Source organism: Entelurus aequoreus, linkage group LG04 (genome assembly GCF_033978785.1).
Source record: "Entelurus aequoreus isolate RoL-2023_Sb linkage group LG04, RoL_Eaeq_v1.1, whole genome shotgun sequence".
Taxonomy (NCBI): domain Eukaryota; kingdom Metazoa; phylum Chordata; class Actinopteri; order Syngnathiformes; family Syngnathidae; genus Entelurus; species Entelurus aequoreus.
Window position 1 is genome coordinate 88,698,953 of NC_084734.1, and position 17,386 is coordinate 88,716,338.

General features: G+C 38.5%; 1 protein-coding gene across 1 annotated transcript in view; it reads right to left on the reverse strand.

The window, feature by feature from the left end:
• Positions 1 to 17,386, reverse strand: part of LOC133649130 (soluble guanylate cyclase 88E-like) — a 42,072-nt gene that overhangs the window by 14,187 nt on the left and 10,499 nt on the right. The window contains exons 6-15 of the mRNA XM_062045937.1: positions 16,594 to 16,717; positions 16,391 to 16,510; positions 14,381 to 14,465; positions 11,840 to 11,926; positions 11,636 to 11,747; positions 4,003 to 4,132; positions 3,779 to 3,925; positions 3,435 to 3,581; positions 238 to 394; positions 74 to 183 (exon numbers count right to left, since the gene is read on the reverse strand). Of these exons, the coding sequence (XP_061901921.1) occupies positions 74 to 183; positions 238 to 394; positions 3,435 to 3,581; positions 3,779 to 3,925; positions 4,003 to 4,132; positions 11,636 to 11,747; positions 11,840 to 11,926; positions 14,381 to 14,465; positions 16,391 to 16,510; positions 16,594 to 16,717 (1,219 nt within the window). The remainder of the gene's footprint in view (positions 1 to 73; positions 184 to 237; positions 395 to 3,434; positions 3,582 to 3,778; positions 3,926 to 4,002; positions 4,133 to 11,635; positions 11,748 to 11,839; positions 11,927 to 14,380; positions 14,466 to 16,390; positions 16,511 to 16,593; positions 16,718 to 17,386) is intronic.

The window sequence follows — 17,386 nt, forward strand, 5'->3', positions numbered from 1 at the left end:
GTGTCGAAGCACCTTTTAGTATTGACATTTGCAATATCTCATTATGTCTTGTGTCATTTTCCTCCCTGCTCACTTTTCCATTGCTCTCCATGGCAGACGCCGTGTGGACCGTGTCGCCGTGGAGACCGTATCGTGGCATCTTGTGTCCCACCACACCTGCGACCACCATCCCCGAGTGGATACCTGCCAAAAACCAGGTGAGTTTTGGCAGTGCAACACTAAATTGAGTGGACCCACCGACACGGATCTGGATGTTGTTCCCGTTGGAAGGGTCTTTCAAGTGGTCTATGGAGCGCACCATGTCCAAGGCCATGTCACAAATGTTATGGGCATGATACTTGGTCTTCTCAGGAGTCCCGGCCACCACCATGTAGGCATCGCCGATGGTCTCCACCTTGGATGACAAAGAGACAAGACTTGAGAACACACACACATTCTTGTATTTCTTACCTTCTTCAGACCTGTGAAAAATGCCTCCGTCTTTAGGACTACCCTTTCTACATATATAAAGATTTGTATTTACAACATTAATAATATACTGTATACAAACTGTGCAAATATAAAAAAGGCAAGCTTTTAGTAAATTATTTTTTAAAATGTTTTGTTTGTAATTGGTAATAATCATCATTATTTACTTCAAGTTATTACAGTATGTCTCTCTCTCTCTCTCTCTATATATATATATATATATATATATATATATATATATATATATATATATATATATATATATATATATATATATATATATATATATATATATATACACACATATTTTTTTATTTTTTTATTTATTTAAAAAAAAAAATTTTTTAATTATTGTTATTTATTTATTTATTTTTCATTCATTTTGGCCATAGGGGATGCATTTCAAATTCTTACACACACTTGTTATTACCGTATTTTTCGGAGTATAAGTCGCTCCGGAGTATAAGTCGCACTGGCTGAAAATGCATAATAAAGAAGGAAAAAAACATATATAAGTCGCATTGGAGTATGAGGCATAAATAACCAACTGAGAACGTGCCTGGTATGTTAACGTAACATATTATGGTAAGAGTCATTCAAATAACTATAACATATAGAACATGCTATACGTTTACCAAACAATCTGTCACTCCTAATCGCTAAATCCCATGAAATCTTATACGTCTAGTCTCTTACGTGAATGAGCTAAATAATATTATTTGATATTTTACGCTAATGTGTTAATAATTTCACACATAAGTCGCTCCAGAGTATAAGTCAAACTATGAAAAAAACGGCGACTTATAGTCAGAAAAATACGGTACATATGTTGGCCAGAGGGGGAGCACTTACATTTTTTTACACACACTTGTTATTTCATATGTTGACCGACACACTGTCAATTTGAAAACCCCTCCTTTTTTGGGACCACCCTAATTTTGATAGATTTCACCACCAGTGAAATCTGGTACTTTAACTTTAACTTTTAAAACCAACACAGTCAATTTGAAAAATCCCTCCTTTTTGGGACCACCCTAATCTTAATAGATATCACCACCAGGGGTGCAAATGAGACATTCTCTATTAGATGCAATGGTTTTTCCGTATCGGGACCATGATTTATGTCCTCATATGGAAGGTACTTTTCCTTGTTGATGTTTTAAGAAGGGTAGAAATACATGAACACACACACACACACACACACACACACACACACACACAGCACACACATTATATTGTATTTATTACCTTCTGGAGACCTCTGAAAAATGCCTACCTCTTTAGGACCACCCTTTCTAGATATATAAAGATGTGTATTTACAACATTAATAATACATACATACTATGCAAAAATAAAAAGGTAAGCTTTTAGTTGTTTTTTTGTTTTGTTTTGTTTATAATTGGTTTTTAATCTTCATAATTTACTTCAAGTTCTTACAGTATGTCTCTATATACATTTTTTTAATTTTTTTAATTAATTTTGGCCAAAGGGGGCGCATTTCAATTTCTTACACACACTTGTTATTACATATGTTGGCCAGAGGGGGAACATTTCAAATGTTAACACATTTCATATGTTGACCAGAGGGGGGAGCACTTTTAAAACCAACACACAGTCAATTTGAAAAATCCCTCCTTTTTGCGCCACCCTAACGTTGATAGATTTCACCACCAGGGGTGCAAATGAGACATTCTCTATTAGCTTCTGGAGACCTCGGAAAAATGCCTACCTCTTTAGAACCACCCTTTCTAGATGTATAAAGATTTGTATTTACAACATTAATAATATATACATACTATGCAAATATAAAAAATGTAAGGTTTAATTTTGTATTTATTTTTTTGAATTTTTTGTTTGTAATTGGTTTTTAATCTTCATGATTTACAGTACTTCAAGTTGTTACAGTATGTCTCTATATACATTTTTTTTGTAATTAATTTTGGCCAACGAGGGAGCACTTCAAATGCTACACACACTTGTTATTTCATATGGTGACCAGAGGGGGAGCACTTTTAAAACCGACACACAGCCAATTTGAAAAATCCCTCCTTTTTGGGACCACCCTAATGTTGATATATTTCACCACCAGGGGTGCAAATGAGACATTCTCTATTAGATGCAATGGTTTTTCCGTATTGGGACCATGATTTATGTCCTAACTTGTTCACCGGTCCTCACATGGACGCTACTTTTCCTTGTTGATGTCTCAAGAAGGGTAGAAATACATTAACACACAGCATACTAACCAAACACACCTTGAAGACTCTGGAGTAAAGGATAAGGATGAAAAAGATAATGCACACAAGGGCACAAAAAGATGGAAAAAACTAAATGTATAAAGTGGACTTTAAATGTACGATAGTACCAATACAAATATAACACATAAAACCTACTCAGTGGCCTTGTGGTTAGAGTGTCCGGCCTGAGATCGGTCGTGAGTTCAAACCCCGGCCAAGTCATACCAAATGATAAAAAAATGGGACCCATTACCTCCCTGCTTGGCACTCAGCATCAAGGGTTGGAATTGGGGGTTAAATCACCAAACTGCTCCCCTCACCTCCCATGGGGTAGAACAAAGGGATGGGTCAAATGCAGTGGGTAATTTCACCACATCTAGTGTGTGACTATCAGTGGTACTTTAACTTTATATGTAATAATTACATATTATATATACAGTATATAATATATACAATATATATAACACATCCCAAGTACCATGTACAATATTACAGTACCTTTAATTGTGATGAGACCAAAAAAGATGCCTTTGTTACAGCGAAGGAAAAAGCACTACCGGGACACAAGCCAATGAAGGATCGCCTCAAACTGATAGTTTGTGATAAAAAACAAAACAATTCTAAGAGCTTCGAGGCTCATGATTTCGGTCCTGACTTGTTCACCTCATGTGGGAGGTACTTTTCCTTGTTGATGTCTCAAGAACACACAGCACACCAGCCAAACCCACCTTGAAGACTCTGTGCTTTTCGCTGAGCGTGTCGAACAGAGTATACATGGTATTCAGCATGGAGACCACCTGCATGGGAGTAATGTGGCTGCAGATGCGTGTGAATCCAACCACGTCGCTGAAAAGAATGGTAACATCTGGGAACACCTGGGAGGGAGGGGGTATGTATTATTTATTAGACACACCTACATTCACTTATTTGTGGCAAATACGTTCGGACCACCGCAAATACAGTAAATAACACATTATAATGAGACGGTGCGACCCAACTGGGTTGAGAATGTGGATGTGGAATAAAGTATGCGGGCTAATGAAGGAGCCTGGGAGCTATTAGTTCCTCTGACCTCACAAGTGTTTACAGCCGGCTCTCCTTTGCGCAGCCTCTTAGCCACCGGCTTGGGAATCATTCGGTACAGAAGGTCGTCGGTCTTCTTCATCTCATAGTCCAGCATCTTCATGCTCTCTTCCAATTTGCTGGACTTCTTCTGCTCCTGTATTGACGTATGAAAAACACGTTACAACGTGGAGATTAGAAGGAAATGCAGCTGGTTGTGTCCACAGTAGGAACCTGTATGAGTGCCCTTTTCAGCTCCTCTGACTGCTGGGTGCCTGCCAGCACCAGATCTCTGCTGGAGTCGTGCATGCTCAGATCGTTGATGTACAGGCCGGTCTTGAACATGGCACTCAGGCTCTCCATCCTGCACACAAAAGTGATTGGTGGTGGATTGCGAAGACACCCTCATTATTAGGCAGTCTAAACAGGAGATTTACCCAAGGACAATCAGCAGGGAAAGGCAATAAAAATGTTCAAAAACCATTTTTAAAATGGTATTGAAGTAAGAATGGAAATCACTGTACAACAATACATTTGTGGTATTAAAAATTGTAATAGTTATTATAATAGTGGTTAGAGTGATCGGTAGGTTGTGAGTTCAAAGCCCGGCCGATTCATACCAAAGACTATAAAAATGGGAGCCATTACCTCCCTGCTTGGCACTCAGCATCAACGGTTGGAATTGGGGGTTAAATCACCAAAAATGATTCCCGGGCGCGGCCACCGCTGCTGCCCACTGCTCTCCTCACCTCCCAGAGGGTCAAATGCAGACAATAATTTTGCCACACCTCGTGTGTGTGTGTGACAATCATTGGTACTTTAACTTTAACTTAATAATTGAGTAATTCCATGAGAGCCCTGTACATTAGTATTGGTCTACACCGGCGGTCAGCAATTTCCTTTACCTATGTCCTCTGAGTATTTATTTCATATTTGCATGTCTCATGACCAATGTTGGGACTAACGCTTACTGTAACGCCGTTATTTTCGGCGGTAACTACTTGTCTAACGCGTCATTTTTTATATTCAGTAACTCAGTTACCGTTACTACATGATGCGTTACTGCGTTATTTTACGTTATTTTTTATATAGTACCGGCTAGAAAGTGAGAAGATCTGAGTGTGTTTTACTGGAGAGTTGCAGTGTGTTGTCCTTCTGATTCTTCCTCTGTCACAGGAGGCGCGCTGTGTGTGTGTGTGTGTGTGCGTGTGTGGAGGTGTGTGTGTGTGTGTGTGTGTGTGTGTGTGTGTGTGTGTGTGTGTGTGTGTGTGTGTGTGTGGCGGTGAGGGGGGGGGGGGGGTGTCTTAACATGGAGATATTCTCACTACTTTTCTTTTGTCAAGCACAAAGAACAGAACATTTTAGTTAAATGTAAGCTGTCTCTTGGATCAAATATCCTATCTACTGCCCAAAACAGCAATTAAAATCTGCTGAAACAGCTACAATAGCAACATGCTTCGACGAAGCTAGTAAAGAGAGACACGCTCACCTCCAACACCATCTAAGCAACAGCGGCTGGATTTTAACGGAGGGACTGCTAGCGAGGACAACATTGATAGAGCCATTGTAGGGTATGTGCGAGAAGACATGCAGGCTATTTCTACAGTGGAGTCACCCGCTTTCAGGCAGCTGGACACAGTGGACAGTGAGTACATAAACATGGAGAGCAAGCTAAAGAAAACACTCCAAACTCTGCCTCTGCTCATCATTCAGCACTGAAGGTACACACTCTATGTCAATTCTCTTATATACTCTTTCATTCTAGACTTCTAGAGTGTTTGATTATCACATCACTCTAAATGTATAGACTATAAAGTTCACAAACATAAAGAGGGATCCTAGTGGGCCAGGCCAATCTTTCCTTATCTCTAAACTAAAACTGGGGAAATGCGTAGAGTGTTCTGGGCTTCAGTACAGTGTTGAGCTCCTGAAGACATGATTTTATTTCACAATTCCTTGAGAGAAAAAAAGGCCTGGTTAGGCGTGTGTATAGCAGTATGTGTGCTGTATATAGTGACATGACATATAATCATGTCACGTGTGCCTTCCTTGGGTGAAGCCAGGTTTACAGCTATGTTGTTATTATGCGGTTTGTTACTTATGTATGTTATGTTGCAGCTATTTAAAATAGTTTTGTCAATTTGTTCTGGCCTAAAATAAATTGGCCATTTGAAACATATCTTTGTCTTTGTGTGTTGTATGTAGAGCACATTGCTTAGCAGAGTTCAGTGATGCAAATGCATGTCAAGTTGATCAACACATTGTATTATTCTCCAGTGCAATAACAGTACTGAAATGAAGGCTAAAAGGGCATTAATGGGAGCCTTAAAAAGTTACTTTTCACAGTAACGCATTACTTTTTGGTGTAAGTAACTGAGTTAGTAACTGAGTTACTTTTGAAATAAAGTAACTAGTAACTGTAACTAGTTACTGGTTTTCAGTAACTAACCCAACACTGCTCATGACACATTGTCTGTATGTAATATTGGCTGCATTTCTCATAGTTGTTTGTGTGCCATGTTGTTCCAGACCACAGCAAACGTTACCCAGCTTGTAATATTACAAGAAAATAGTTGTTATTTTACAAGAATACATATATCATATAAGAACAACATTTATAATTATACTGTATGAGAGTAAAGTTGGAATATTCAAGCAACATTTTCATTATCTTACAGGAATTAAATTGTTATTTTATGGGAACGAAACTAATATTACAAGAAAGAAAAGCTAATTTTATGAAAATAAAGTTGAGGTATCGGGAGGAAAATTCACAATGTTTTTACGTAATGACAAGAAAATCACAACTAACAGCCAACAAATCATATTTGAATAACTAATTGTATAATTATATAGGAATGAAGTTGGAATATTCAAGGAAAAATGTCATAATCTTATGGGAACTCAAATGTAATTGTATGATAATAATGCTTTTATTACAAAGAAAAAAACTGTAATTTTACAAAAAATTCTATTTCAATATTAAGAGGAAAAAGTCACAATGTTTTAATGAAATAACATAAGAAAATCACAAGTAACAGGAAGAAAAAGCAGTATATTACATACAACAACAAATGTATTGTACTAAATTAATTATATTTATATTACGGTAATGTGAGAATAAAGTTGTATTATTCAAGGAAAAATGTCATAATCTTATGGGAACTCAAATGTAATTGTATGATAATAATGCTTATATTACAAAGAAAATAAACTGTAATTTTACAAAAAATCTAATTTAAATATTAAGAGGAAAAAGTCACAATGTTTTAATGAAATAACATAAGAAAATCACAAGTTACCAGTATTTTACATACAAGAACAAATGTATTGTACTAAAATAACTATATTTATATTACGGTAATATGAGAATAAATGTGTATTATTCAAGAGAAAATGTCATAATCTTATGGGAAATAAATGTTATATTATGATAATAAACTAACAATACAAGAAATGAAATAATTTTATGAAAATTAAGTTCAAATATTAAAAGGAAAAAGTCATCATGTTTTTTATGTTGTGACATAATAAAATCACAATTAACAGTCAAAAAGCAATTTATTAAATTCATATGAGAATAAAGTTGAAATATTCAAGGAAAATATCATAATCTTATTGGAATTAAATGATAATTTTAAATTGTAATTTTATGATGATAATGCTAATATTGAATGAAAAGAAGTTGTCATTTTCTAAAAAAAATAAAAAAATAAAGTGGAAATATTAAAAGGAAAACGTCACAATGTATGTATGTAATGACATAAGAAAATCACAAGTAACAGGAAGAAAAATCCAGATTTTACAAGAACAAATTTGTCGTATTAAAATAACTACATTTATAATTAATTGAGAATAAAATTGGATTATTCAAGAAAAAACTGTAAATCTTATTGGAATTAAAGCATAATTTTATTAAAACAACTAATATTACAAGAAAAAAGTTGTACTTCTACAGGAATAGAGTTGTCATACTAGAAGAACAAAATGTGTGAGGATAACGTTGGAATATTCAAGGAAAGATGTAAAACTGTTATGGAAGCTAAATAGTGATTTATTGTGAATAAAAATACAAGGAAAACGCTGTAATTTTATGAAAATATCACTGAAAAACTAAGAGGTAAAAATCACAGTGCTTTTATGTAAAAATATTAAAAACATCGCAATTACCAGGAAGAAAACTCAACATTTATTTTCCAAGAATAAATGTGTCATATTACAAAAACTAAATGTATACATTCATGAGAATTAAGTTGAAATATTAATGAAAAAATGTCATAATCTTATTGTAGTTAAATTATAATTTTATGGGGGGAAAATAATATTACAAGAAATAAGTTGTAATTTTACAAGAATGAATTTGTCATAATAGAAAAACTAAATGTATAATTCTAGAATGAATATACATAAAGTTTTAAATTTACAAGAATATATTTTTCACATTTGATGAACAAAAAGTATAATTTTATGAGGATGAAGTTAGAATAGTCGAGGAAAATGACAAAATCTAATGGGAATAAATTGTTATTTTATAGGAATAAAACAATTGTTACAAGGAAAAAAAATCACAATGTTTCAATGTATTCACTTAACACATTGGAATTATAGAATGAAAATTACATATTTTACAAGAATCAATTTGTCGTATTACAATAATAAAATGTAAACATTTATTATAAGTTGGGATATTCAAAAACTGTCATAACCTTATTGTAGTGAAATTGCCATTTTATGGAAATAAAACTGTAATATTACAAGGAAAAAATTGTCATTACATAAAAACAAAATTGAAATATTAGGAGGAAAAAGACACACTTTTATTACATGTAAAAAAAAAATCCTAATCAAAGAAGCATCCCAGGATACTTAAGTCATGACCTTATACAACTAAAATTACTATTATCATTAAGAAAATGTGAAAATTCTATGTTCATAAAGATATAAAAGTAATCTTTTTTTATTGTACTATTTCAAAAGTGCACTATTACGGTCATAAACATACAGTTTAAGAAGCGGACTGCTGAGGATCTTGTTAAAGGGGAACTGTACTTTTTCTTAATTTTGGCTATCTTTTACAATCATTATGAGAGACATAACAACGGATGTTTTTTTGCATTCTAAATATTAAATAAATGCATTTAAAAGTTCGCTCACAATGGATCGTATGGAGGCCCCACAATTACGCCTATAAAGCCCTTAAAAAACATTTAAAAACCTCCAGTAGGGTTTTGTATACATGATGTAAGTATATATGTAATGTAGTAACATTTATTATAACATTTAATATTTACGTATTTTCATCATTTTATCATTAATTTCAAAAATGCATCACATTGTTTGCCTTTTTTCCTTATCACTGATTACTACTCCCTCCAGTTGCCATGAGAGGCAGCAAACATAATAAAACATCCCTTACTGTACAATGTCTGCTGTCATTAGGAGGCCGACTGCTCTGATGTTCATATATTCCCATTTAGAAGAAGAATGACTCATAATTCTTGCAAAGAAATGGGGTGGTAATTCACTTCACTTCACAATTCACTTCAACTTGTTGGAATACCTACTCAGACTTCTTCTGTCCAGGTGAGAGGCATGATTTATCATCTACAATAAACTTCCAGGGAGCGAGGAAGCAGCAGACCACTCGATAATGTAAACACGGTAGTAATAGTTCGTCTGCGTTAGCGCTCATAATAACAATATCACCAATACTTGGTTAATATTCAAGTCACGAAATGTAAATGGAGTATTGTTGTCGCTTTTTGGATGGTTATTTTTTTGGATTTTATGGGCGGAATAGTGGAGCTCCCATTGGCTTTGCTGTAAGCAGACATTTATTTACCCCTATTTACAAGTTAGAATGCATAATTCAAAAAATCCATCCGTCGTCATGACTCTCATAATGTTTGTGAACGATAGGCAAAAAAAAGTGCAGTTCCTCCATTTCTTTCATTTCAGTGGGGGAATAATACTCCTTGACAGCTCATGAAGGCTTTGAAACAACGATTAAAGGTACTGTTTCAGCCCAGGCACCTCCTGGTACCCCAGCACCTCCAAAACCCTCAAATCTAGACTCCAAACATCCCAGAACAAGCTAGTCAGGTTACTTCTAGACCTCCACCCCAGATCACACCTCACTCCTACCCACTTCTCCAAAGTGGGCTGGCTCAGGGTGGAGGACAGAGTAAAACAACTTGCACTGAGCCTAGTCTATAAAATCCGCTACGCCTCCCTGATACCGAAGTACATGTCAAACTACTTCCTTAACGTAAATGACTGCCATAACCACAACACCAGGGGGAGCTCCACTAACCACGTTAAACCCAGATTCCGATCTAACAAAGGTCTTAACTCATTCTCCTTCTATGCCACATCAATGTGGAATGCACTCCCAACACGTGTAAAAAAAGTGCATCTCTATCCTCCTTCAAAACCGCACTAAAAGAACACCTCCAGGCAACTACAACCCTGGCCTAACCCCCTCCCACCTCCCCGGATTGTAAATAATCAAATGTATATACCGTAATTTCCGGACTATAAGCCGCTACTTTTTCCCCTCGTTCTGGTCCCTGCGGCTTATACAACGGTGCGGCTTATATACGGCCTGTTCTTCTCCGACACCGACGAAGAGGATTTCTGTGGTTTTAGTACGCAGGAGGAAGACGATGACACAATGATTAAAGACTGACTTTTCATATACCGGTAGGCTGGTTATTTTGATAACGTACAGGCGAGCACTTTGTATTACTTTGCACCGTTGTATTATTTGTACTCTGCACGAATGCTGTTCGCCATGTCAAAAATGTGAAAGTTTGATTGAATGATTGAAAGATTTATTGTTAATAAATGGGACGCTTTGCGTTCCCAAACAGTCATCTCTGTCCCGACAATCCCCTCCGTGGTAGCAGGAACCCCTATATACTACGCTAATTACACATCAAAACCCTGCGGCTTATAGTCGGGTGCGGCTTAAATATGGAGCAATCTGTACTTTCCCCTAAATTTAGCTGGTGCGGCTTATAGTCAGGTGCGGCTTATAGCCCGGAAATTATGGTACTTGTTCTTGAGCTTTCTGAGCTCACTATGTTCACTGCTTGCTGTACATATCCTACAAAATTAAACCTACACTGTTTCAATGTCTATTTCTCAGATGATAAAATTGTTGATGACTGAAATATGCTGATAGCAACCCAACCTAACCTACCCCCAACCCCCTCCACATCCCACCCCACGGATTGTAAATAATTCAATGTATATACTCTGATGATTAACTTGTGTGATGACTGTATTATGCTGATAGTATATATCTGTACCATGAATTGATTAACGTGGACCCCGACTTAAACAAGTTGAAAAACTTATTGGGGTGTTACCATTTAGTGGTCAATTGTAGGGAATATGTACTGTACTGTGCAATCTACCAATAAAAGTTTTAATCAATCATTCAAAGGCATGATTGCATTTCACCACAAAAATTCAAAGGTTTGAGAGTGAGGAGGAGGATATTTTGGTTGTGTTCTGAGTGGAAAACACTCTCATTTGCAAGTGTGTTCCCATTAGGCTGACAAGAGCTGCACTGTCTGATTACAAGCTAATTAGCAGTTCATTTCATGCATGGCAAGAGCGGCTCGAACGGGCCCCCGGCTCTGATCCACTGCCCGGCCTTTTATCTGCACACTCACTGCAGCTCTTACTGCACAATGTTTTGTTCCACAACTATTCATGAGTTTTTGTCCTCAATGTGTGCATCTCATCTGTGTGTGTGTGTGTGTGTGTGTGTGTGTGTGTGTGTGTGTGTGTGTGTGTGTGTGTGTGTGTGTGTGTGTGTGTGTGTGTGTGTGTGTGTGTGTGTGTGTGTTGCGCTTACACAGGCGTTCCAAGAAAGATGATGGACTCCCACTCAGGCATGTATCTCATTTGTCCTTTCAGTCTCAGGCAGCGGCTCCCGTCGCCCCAACTCTCCATGGCGTTAGCGCTGTCTGAAACAGAAGCACCGTGAAACGCCCGCAAAAACCTCAGAGCGCTTTGCCTTTTTGCTTTCAAGCTCGTTGTGCGAGCGCTCGGTCAGGACCTTTGAAGTCGTCTGCGATGATGGACTGGAAAGCCATGAGTTCCACGTCCACGTCAGCGGAACGATTGGCATTTTCATAGTCGGAATCTGCGGGGGAAAAAAACGGTCACAGAGTTGGAGATTCTCTGCCGCCGACTTCTAGAAACTTTGGCAGGTGGCCTCTGCTATAATGACGTTTATGAAAGTGACCACATGCTACTAGGGTTGTACGGTGTACCGGTACTAGTATAGTGCCGCGATACTAATGAATCATATTCGGTACTATACCGCCTCTAAAAAGTACCGGTTCCTGCCCTCCTCCCCCCTTTTTTTAACCGGCATGACGGAGCTGTCACAGCTTCATCTTTGCGCTCTGCTTGCCACGTCTAGGGACGCGCCTACTGATCAGCAATCAGCGCACCTGGATCTGATGAGAGGGAGCTGTATAAAGGACCAGTGGACCCAAGGATCCATGCGGGAACTTAGTTTACTTTTGGTGTACCGTAAGCCGAAGACTTATGCTCTCTTTCTCTCTGCGTTTTCCCTCCGTGTCTGACGTCCTTGTTTGTTCTCCCGTAGTTCCTTCCCGAGTCTTACCAGTTGTTTCCCTCGTGGTTTTGGACTGCCTTCCTCGATCCTCGACCCTTGCTCTGGACACGGACTCCGACGCCTCTCTCTGCCCCACGGACCACACGCGGATCACGGACCCCTTTTTCCAAGCCCCCTTTGGATTTGTCTGCTTCCTCATCCAACATCACGGTAATACACAACAGCTAGCTACGCACATAGTCTAACACCACTCACTCTTGGATTTTGTCACACACTCCATTTCCTTAGTTTAGTTAGTATTGTTTTGTACTATTATTATTATATATACAGTATATATATATTAACTATATATATAATAAATAATCTTTAAACATACTGCCCCCTGGTGTCTTTGCCGTCAACTCCCTCGGCAATACATAACAGGAGCGTCGTCGTCACGCCACGACATTGCTGGTTTTACGAGCAGAGGAGCATGTTCGGCAGCGCACAATCACGGAGTACTTACACGCAGACAGAATATGGAGAATGAACGCATTTTGGCTTAAAAACTAACGATAAAGGTGAAGTTATAACACTGAAACGCCCCCAGGAAGAGGTGCTTTGAGACATGACTAGCTAGCTAGCGGCTAAAGTCCATCCACAGTCTGCAGTGTTTTAGCTACTTCTAAATCACTAATCCTCGCCTCCATGGCGACGAATAAAGTAAGTTTCTTACAAGTATCATCCCTGCAGGACGAAGAATAGCTAAACATGCTTCACTACACACCGTAGCTCACAGGCGTCACAATGTAAACAAACACCATGGGTGGATCTACACCTGACATCCACTGTAATGATACCAAGTACAGGAGCGTATCTAGTCGATATTACTATGATTACATTGATATTTTTTAGCATCACAAAATCTTTTTTTTTTTAATAATATGTTTATAAACTCAGGAAATACGTCCCTGGACACATGAGAACTTCCATTGTTTGATCCTGTAACTACTTGGTATCGGATCGAAAGCATCCAAACAACAGAATAATAAGTGATTATTACATTTTAACAGAAGTGTAGATAGAACATGTTAAAAGAGAAAGTAAGCAGATATTAACAGTAAATGAACAAGTAGATTCATAATTCATTTTCTACCACTTGTCCTTTATAATGTGTACAAAATAATAGGTGTATAAATGACACAATATGTTACTACATACGTCAGCAGACTAATTAGGAGCCTTTGTTTGCTTACTTACTACTAAAAGACAAGTTGTCTCGTATGTTCACTATTTTATTTAAGGACAAAATTGCAATAATAAACATATGTTTAAGGGAGCCTAAGATTTTTTGTTAAATATGGCCAATAATGCTATTTTTTGTGGTCCCTTTTAATTTGAAATGTATTGAAAAGTATCGAAATACACTACTGTTCAAAAGTTTGGGGTCACCCAAACAATTTTGTGGAATAGCCTTCATTTCTAAGAACAAGAATAGACTGTCGAGTTTCAGATGAAATTTGTCTTTTTCTGGCCATTTTGAGTGTTTAATTGACCCCACAAATGTGATGCTTCAGAAACTCAATCTGCTCAAAGGAAGGTCAGTTTTGTAGCTTCTGTAACGAGCTAAACTGTTTTCAGATGTGTGAACATGATTGCACAAGGGTTTTCTAATCATCAATTAGCCTTCTGAGCCAATGAGCAAACACATTGTACCATTAGAACACTGGAGTGATAGTTGCTGGAAATGGGCCTCTATACACCTATGTAGATATTGCACCAAAAAGCAGACATTTGCAGCTAGAATAGTCATTTACCACATTAGCAATGTATAGAGTGTATTTCTTTCAAGTTAAGACTAGTTTAAAGTTATCTTCATTGAAAAGTACAGTGCTTTTCCTTCAAAAATAAGGACATTTCAATGTGACCCCAAACTTTTGAACGGTAGTGTATATTTTGGTACCGGTACCAAAATATTGGTATGGGGACAACCCTACATGCTAGTTAGTGAGCACGTGCCCACCAGACGCTTACTCTGGACTCGGTTGTGGAGATTCCTCTCTCTCTTCACGGGCTCCTTGGACATGATCTCAAACAGGTTGTTGGGGTGGGAGATGATCTAGAAGCATACAACACATACTTAATATCCTTTACACAAACTGCATCATGCAGTCATAGGCTACGTTCACACTGCAGGGTTCGGATTTTTTTTTTTTTGGGTCAAATCCGATCTTTTTAGTGGCCGTTCAAATTACAAAGAAAAAAAAAATGCGGGTTTTTAACGTGAATGCAATCTGACTGGCTGCGCCCTAGTCTGTCTCAGTACTGGCGCATTTGTGAGCAATTTCAAGGATTTTGTGCGCTCAAACTCAACATTTTCTGAACGGAATTATTGCGCATAGACGATTTAGAAGTAAGAGGACGAGTATTTTGGCCGTGGCAATTTTACGGGATGATTCGCTTCGATGTCTGCTGGAAGAGCGTGTCTGCGGGCGAGCGGTCGGAGACAGGAGTGGTAAAACTTTCCTGTGAGTTCCTAAAACATTATTTTCACCAGTTTTCTGGCGCCGTGGTCAACTATTTATTATGTAACCAGCTATTTTGGCGAATAATTATGTCGCCACCCGGCGTGGCTCAGGTGGTAGAGCGGCCGTGCCGGCAACACCTACTCAGTGGCCTTAGTGGTTAGAGTGTCCGCCCTGAGATCGGTAGGTTGTGAGTAGAGATGTCCGATAATATCGGACTGACGATATTATCAACCGATAAATGCTTTAAAATGTAATATCGGAAATTATTGGTATCGATTTTTTAAAAAGTCAAATGTATGACTTTTTAAAACGCCGCTGTACGGAGTGGTACACGGACGTAGGGAGAAGTACAGAGCAGTTGCGGCTCCAAGTAATACTTGCCAACACTCCCGATTTTCCCGGGAGACTCACGAATTTCAGTGCCCCTCCCGACAATCTCCCGGGGAAACCATTCTCCCGAATTTCTCCCGATTTCCACCCAGACAACAATATTGAGGGCATGCCTTAAAGGCACTGCCTTTGCGTGCCGGCACAATCACATAATATCTACGGCTTTTCACACACACAAGTGAATGCAAGGCATACTTGGTCAACAGCCATACAGGTCACATTGATGGTGTCCGTATAAACAACTTTAACACTGTTACAAATATGCGCCACACTGTGAACCCACACCAAACAAGAATGACAAACACATTTCGGGAGAACATCCGCACCGTAACACAACATAAACACAACAGAACAAATACCCAGAAGCCCTTGCAGCACTAACTCTTCCGGGGCGCTACAATATACACCCCCCGCTACCACCTCAACCGTGCCCACCCGCCTCAGAGCGGCCAGCCTGAAATGCGGGTGTCAGGGACAGCAGCGGAAGGAGATTTTTACAACAAAGTTCTAAAGCTTAGTGATACATCAGATATATCAGATTGTAGGTGGGTTTATATTTTACCCTTCGTGTTCATATTCGCTTGATTGTAAAATATGTGGATGGAGAGGGGGTGTGACGTTCAAATGTTGTCAATATTCAGTGTTTTATCCTTCATAGTTAATATTGTAAATCCCACATTCTTTATTTTCATGTACATTCTGGGTGTCTCATTCAGTAAAAAAATTTAAAATTCCATTCTGTTTAAGGCGGTCTGTCATAACGTTTTTAGCATTCAATCAGACATGATTGTGAGGTTTTGTAGGAGTGTTCCTAAAAATAGATATACCGGCCCACAGATACATTTTTTTTCTAAATTTGGCCCCTCGAGTCAAAATATTTGCCCAGGCCTGGTATAATCCATAGTAATATCGCTTTTTGATGATGTTCTGGTCGGATGAATGCGACCTGAGCGCATATATAGCCGATTTAGATCCACATACAAAAAGAGGATTGGGTCGGATGTGAAAAATTCGGAATTGCACTATTCACACGGCCATGAAAAACCCCGTACAGGTCGCATATGCGCAAAAAATTCGGAATTGACCTGCAGTGTGAACAAGGCCATGATGTCAAACGTAGCGTCACCATGTTCCATGTGAACTCCACTAGCGGGCGAGCCAGCAAGAAGGCGTCGGTGATCTTCTTTCCATCCAAATCCGGGAAGACTGTAGACAAGCCTGAGCCGACATTATGCACCACCATGTCCTGGACAATCCAAATTAACCAGCGGTTTCTTCGTAGAAGGGTTTAAAAGTCCACGATTGCAGTTTTATTTAAAAAAATGTTACCTCTCGGAAGACGGTGTTGAAAGGAAATACTTCAAAGAAGAAATCGGAGGTAATTGGCAGAATCTCCTGCTCTTCTTCATCCTCCTTCATGATGTAGCGGTAAGCAGAGTTGTCAAAGATCAACCTGAAGGGACACAAAAAAACTGTGCATAATTATGGAGGCTCATTTATGTCTGTTACCAAAGCTTTTTATTACAATGAATTTAGAGGATAGCAAGTGGCCACGGATCATTTCTGGAGAGGTACCAGTCTGGGTAAAGTGCTCGCTGACCCGATTTGTGACCAAGGGTGGATCACTTTATCAGGCACAGTAGTGCCTGGAAGAAGTTCCCCTAAATCAGACCTGGGCAAAATACGGCCCGCGGGCCACATGCGGCCCATTAAGATTTTCAATCCGGCCCGCCGGACGTTCTACGTAATTTTTTCAGACCTTTAACATCAAAACTGTAGCCGCCATTATGATGTGCAGTGCTGTTTTTAAATGAGCGTAAGTCTTGAACTATAGAAAGTATTTCAATGGTTGAAATCTGCGCATTTGAGTGTTATAGGAGTTATTACGGTAATCTACGTCACAGCAGCTCAGACCAGGAACAAAGCAGCCAGCCCGAATCAATCAATCAATCAATGTTTACTTATATAGCCCTAAATCACGAGTGTCTCAAATGGCTGCACAAGCCACAAAAACATCCTCGGCTCAGATCCCACATCAGGGCAAGAAAAAACTCAACCCAATGGGATGACAATGAGAAACCTTGGAGGGGACTGCAGATGTGGGGACCCCATATATATATAT